The 5046-nt window shown below is 50.3% G+C and overlaps 1 protein-coding gene across 2 annotated transcripts; it reads right to left on the reverse strand.

The window, feature by feature from the left end:
* Positions 1-375: 375 nt before the first annotated feature.
* Positions 376-2555, reverse strand: SPATA8 (spermatogenesis associated 8). Of its 2 annotated transcripts, none has more exons than XM_011969815.1 (3): positions 2436-2555; positions 1690-1796; positions 376-984 (listed from the first exon to the last, which is right to left on the reverse strand). In XM_011969815.1, exons 2-3 carry the CDS (start codon positions 1766-1768, stop codon positions 866-868), a joined length of 198 nt encoding a protein of 65 aa, XP_011825205.1. In that variant the 5' UTR covers positions 1769-1796; positions 2436-2555; the 3' UTR covers positions 376-865. The 2 variants fall into 2 exon arrangements, with proteins under 2 accessions (XP_011825205.1, XP_011825206.1); XM_011969816.1 differs by having other exon boundaries at positions 2373-2555.
* Between the last annotated feature and the right edge of the window lie 2491 nt (positions 2556-5046).

Below are 5046 nucleotides of genomic sequence, written 5' to 3' on the forward strand. Positions count from 1 at the left end.
ATCTCAGTTCTATTCGCACAACAATTCCTAGAGTCTTACCTAGGCAGAGAAATTCCTTTTTGACCACAGTCTGATGAAATTTGTCTTTTTCCAGTGTTTTTGCAACAACTACCATCCATGATAGGTTGCTTCAAGATCTATAACAGTCCCTGAATCTGAAATTGATGAAGTGCCCTCGAGGTCAGCATTGTGTGTGCTGATTCTTAACTCTGCCTCAGTAGGCACACTGGTCCTTAAATCCCCTTCTGAACACATGCATGCCTGTCTCACGGCCCTCATCTCCCTCACTTTACTCCCTGAGCACACGAGGATGGCCCCCAAGCTTACTTTCAGCTGCTTTTAGCTCTATATATTTCAGAAAAAAGAAAGTTATCTTGTATACAGCATTTGAAATTATTTTATTCAGAAAAGTTCACACTGGGCATGTATGCCAAGCTCTGAGCTAAGCTCCAAGGATCCAGAAATATATGAGAAACAGTGTCTGGCCCTCTAGGAGCTCTAGAGAAAGAGAAATGGAGACAATGAAGAGAGCTTAGCCTTGGCCTTGAATAGGGGAAAAAAGGCAATATTGGGGTTTGGCCTTGAGTAGACATCCAGAATACAGCATTCCAGGATGAGCATAACTAGGCTGCTGAGGGTGGCCTTTTTTGGAGGTAGCTCAGAAGTGGAAGAGGGAGCTGTGGCACTGGTAGGACAGAAACCTCAAAGACCAGGTGGTGGGGCCTGATATAGAGTCATCTGATTGCCCTTTCCAGTTGAGTTCCAGGTAGTAAGGGGAAAGGAAAAGAGACCAGTTTCCTGGGCTGTTGGCTAACCCCATGATGGCCAATGGAAGAGCTTCAGGGTAAGGGACACTATTGAAAAATCAGGACCAGCAATATGGATGAAACAGGACACTTCTCTTTATCTTCTGAATCAGCGGAGAAGCAGATGGCACCCTTCGCCTTTGAGCCCTTTGGATCCTTCCGTGAGAACAGCTCTTCTCTGTAAACAAAGAAAAAGAGGATAATTAGAGGCAGAATGGCACATAGAGAAAGACATCTCAGATGACGGAGAGGAAAACAGAGAGAATGGGCGAGGAGAACAGTGCTCCCTAAACGTTCTCTCTTTGTATACACAGAGGAAAGATTATCTGGAGAACACATTTGGGTACATGAGTGATTGTCCAAGGCCCATCGAGCCACTATGGGGACAGCATGCATCATTGTCGTCACAAACCTGTAACCCATGCTGACCGAGAAGCTGCAGAATGATGCTGCCATTCCAAAGGGACAACAGGAGAGAAGCTGTGATCAAAGGCAAAAATAGAGACAAAGGACAGGAGGCTACCTAGGATAAGAAAGGCCAGAGTGAGCTTGGAGAGGGCAGAGGCTGCAGGAAGGGAGGAGGCTCAGTAGTGGGCAGCTATCACCAAAGAGGCTCCTCCGGTTTATACTTCTTAAAGGAGAATAGGCACCGTCTCAGGGAAAGGGAGCAATGAGTAAGTATGCACGAGCAGCACTTGGGAGTGAAGAAGAGGGCAGCCAAGGCACTGGAGAGGCTGAACTCTGGATCTCCTAACAAATGAATGGGGTCCTCCGTCTCATCCCTGGCAGCACCCATCCAGGTTCAGGAAATGGAGAAGGGAGGAAGTCAAGTAACTGGAGTGTTGGCTTTTGAGGCACAGATTCAGCCCTGCCACCTACTTACCTTCCTTTGCAGGCTGCATCAGGCCTTTGAGGCCTCCTGGGCCACGCTTGAAAGGCCTCCAGCTGCAGGGACATGTCATGGCTTCTGGGAAATGTCACGACGAGGTTCTGCAGGAGAGAACACAGGGATGTCAGGGCGCCCCGTCAGCATCAGGAGCCCACATTGAGTGAGAGGCTTGTGACCCAGCCTCACAGACTTGGATTTTGGGAAAAATTCATCTCTGACTTGAGTGGGAGGCACCTCAGGGCTGGGATCTCTTCAAGCCCATTTGGGAAATCTGGGGTGTTTTCAGCTCCTATCTCCAACCCTTCCAGCCTGCCCAAGCGCACAGGGGCTGCTCTTCTTGCCCTTACCACCTGCCTCTCATGCCCGGCCCCAGTCACTGGTCTGAAGGGGCTCTGACAATTCACATTAAGAGACTTAGGAATGCCGCAATTTCATGACTGTCTTCCCACAAAGAAATTGTAGCTTAATAGGAGCCAGACCTACATCTGGAGTTGGAAACTGCAAAGGCGGGACTTCAGATATCTAGGACAAGGCAGCCTCTGAAAAGAGGGGGCAATTTCTTGGTAGAGGCAGGAATTTTCCTAGGCCCCTGACATCCCAGCCAGGGCTGCTCCTCGTGCCCTTCCTTCCCTGAGGCCCAGGCTGCCACGAAAGACAATGATCCCAGAAAGACACACAAGTGGATCCCTGGGCTTAGCAGGGATGGAGCAGCCTGGTCTGAACAAGATGCATGGGCTGGCCATTTAGAAGCCCCTTCTTCAGGAGAGTCCTGCACTCAGGAACTACATGGGAGAAGTGAAGTGGGTGCTCTAAAAAGCAACTGCTAGCACATGCTTGGAACCCTGTGGGCTGCCCCGGAAGCCCCAACGGACGCAACTGCCACTGGGCGGCTGGGGGAGGGGAGGCAGCTTGGGCAGCCAAGGGTCCCAGTCTCCTACAAACTTCCTGCACACCTGGGGAAGGCAGCAGCTCTGGGGTCTGCAGGGGGGACACCTCATGGTTCCTAACTCTCCTAGAAATGAAAAGGGATTCAAAGAGACCCACTTGATAACCTGTCAGGCTGCATAGCAGTGAGGCTTCCTCCTTTAGTAGGTTCTTAAAATTGTGTATCTATATACAGATAGATAAATATACATATACAATATACAGAGTGGCTGCAGGTTTGCTACAGCAAGGCAGTGGGTGAAGGTGATGGGTGTGCAGTGGTGGACTCTGGAACCCTCCAAGGGGCTCCCCTGCTGGACGCAGAACTGGAGCCTTTGAGCGGCTGACCAAGACAAAAAGGAAGAGGGACGAGACAGAAGGCAGGGCCGCAAGGATGCAAGGCCTTGTCTACTAAGTCCTACTCTCCCATGTAGGCCATTACCCCTGACCTATCTGAGCTTCAGTTTCTCTGAAAGGAAAATGGGTCATCAAGAGACAAATACACAGGAGGAAAGGAAAAATCACGAGGGCAAAAGGTCCAGGGTGAATGGAGGGAAGGAAAAAATTGCAGAGATCAAGTAGAACCACAGACAGGAGAGAGCCTTTGGCAAGATAGCGGCAGGGAGGTAAAAGAGAGGGGAAGTGACGGGAAGCCAAGAAGAATTGGGTGGCAAGGAAAAGGAAGCTAAGGGTGGAACGATAGAGACCTGGGGAAGGTAGAATCAGGAACCAGGGCCAAAGTGCAGAAGAAACAGCCTACTGGACCAGCCAGTGTTGGAGGGTGGACCTGGGACGTGCAAGACATTTTCTTCCCATTCCAGTCAGAGGCAGGAGACAGGAACTGAAGAGGGCCAGCTAAGGCAGGACAGGAGGAGGGCAGAAAGCTCAAAGTGTCCTTCTCCTGTCCCCTCATCCCCTCTCCCTCCAACCCTTCCAAAAGCCTTGCCCCAGAAACAAGGGAATAGAATCCAGGAAGGTTGAGTAGAGGGATGGGGTTTGGGCATCCTTTCCAGAGAGAAATGATAGCTTAAGAGTGATCAGCTGAATGGCCGGGAAACACCCCCATAATGGTGGAGGGCTGAGCATCTAGTACCTTAGCCTAGGGGAAAGGGACAGGCTTGAGGTCTTCCCGGACTCCTCTAGCTGAGGTCTCCTGTCCAGGGAAGCTCAGGTGTGAGGGAGACTCAGAAACGGCTCCCAGGTGGAGACTGGCCTGCCTCCTCTGGGGAGGCTGCTTGAAGCCTAGTGGGTACAGCACAGAATAGCCAGGAGAGGGGGATGCCAAGGCATGCCCCCCTCACAAAAGCCCCCATGAGGCTGCTCTCAAAACCCTAGCAGGAGCACCTCCACTTTTCCTTCCTCCAATCCCAGGGGGTGGGGAAACTCACTTTGGACCCAGAGAAGCCCTCACATAGTCCTCCTGCTGGCCAACTCTGCTATCTCAAGTCCCAGTGCCCTGGGAGATGAAGGCCATTGCTGCAGATGAAAACCAGAATCAGACATCTGGGGAAGAAGTGTGATCCCACGGAAGGAAATAAATGGCTCCCAAAATTGCTCAGTGCTCCCCTACTAAGCAGGAGGTGATGGATGTAGGATTTCTCTTCAGGCAGGGCTCTGGAGCATCTAACTGTGGTGTTGCTGTTGGATCATGCTCACACATGTAGAGAGCCAACAGAAAAGGATTTTGTGGGGAAGGTCCATTAAAACCTTTCTAGGTAAATCAAAGTTCAATAGACCCAACTGCCAGGCATCCTGGCAGGGGTGGTGTCCTGGACAGGACACCACACCACTCACTTCCCTTTGCATTTCCCTATTGCCACTCTCCTTTGATATTTGTTCAGGAATTCACCCATCTGTAAGCTCATTGCTTTATCAAATATTTGTTGAGCTTTGCTGGGCAGAGGGGATATAAAAATGAATGAGACTAAGTTCCTGCATTCAAGTACCTTCCTGGGTAGTGAGAAAGGGCAGACTGACATGCTGAGAATGAAGAGAGAAATATAGGATGCAGGCGGATGGCTCAGGTAGACACATCCCTTAGTCCCTGCTCTCATGGGTAAATACAGCTACTGGGAGGAAGTTAACATCAAAAAATCCTCCAGGGGAGTCAATATTTGTTGCTTCTCACCAGGCAGATAGGAAGTTGGAAACCAGAAAGTTCTTTGCCCATTCGGGAATTTAGAGTCTAAAATCAAAACATACTCACACGTATTAATTGGAGTGCTTCCCTTGAGCAGCACCGATATCAGGGAAAAGAAAACTACTTGGTGGGTTAGGATACAGCGGGAGGGGTCTCAAAGACAGCCATTGAAAATGCCCCCAAATGCTGGAGACCTCAGGTTTGAAGGGGTTCTGATGGCCTTATGGACTTATAAAGGACATGGTTCAGAGGTTTCCTCAGACCAGCACAGGACTCGGGGAGGGGGA

The sequence above is a fragment of the Mandrillus leucophaeus genome, unplaced genomic scaffold (genome assembly GCF_000951045.1).
Source record: "Mandrillus leucophaeus isolate KB7577 unplaced genomic scaffold, Mleu.le_1.0 Scaffold91, whole genome shotgun sequence".
Taxonomy (NCBI): Eukaryota; Metazoa; Chordata; class Mammalia; order Primates; family Cercopithecidae; genus Mandrillus; species Mandrillus leucophaeus.

What these genes read in the sequence shown, in the direction of transcription:
- SPATA8 (XM_011969815.1), bottom strand. Translation starts at nt 1,768, where the DNA reads ATGACATGTCCCTGCAGCTGGAGGCCTTTCAAGCGTGGCCCAGGAGGC. An exon ending in GATGCAGCCTGCAAAGGAAG is followed by an intron (nt 985 to 1,689) that starts GTAAGTAGGTGG and finishes CTTTGTTTACAG; the next exon opens with AGAAGAGCTGTTCTCACGGA.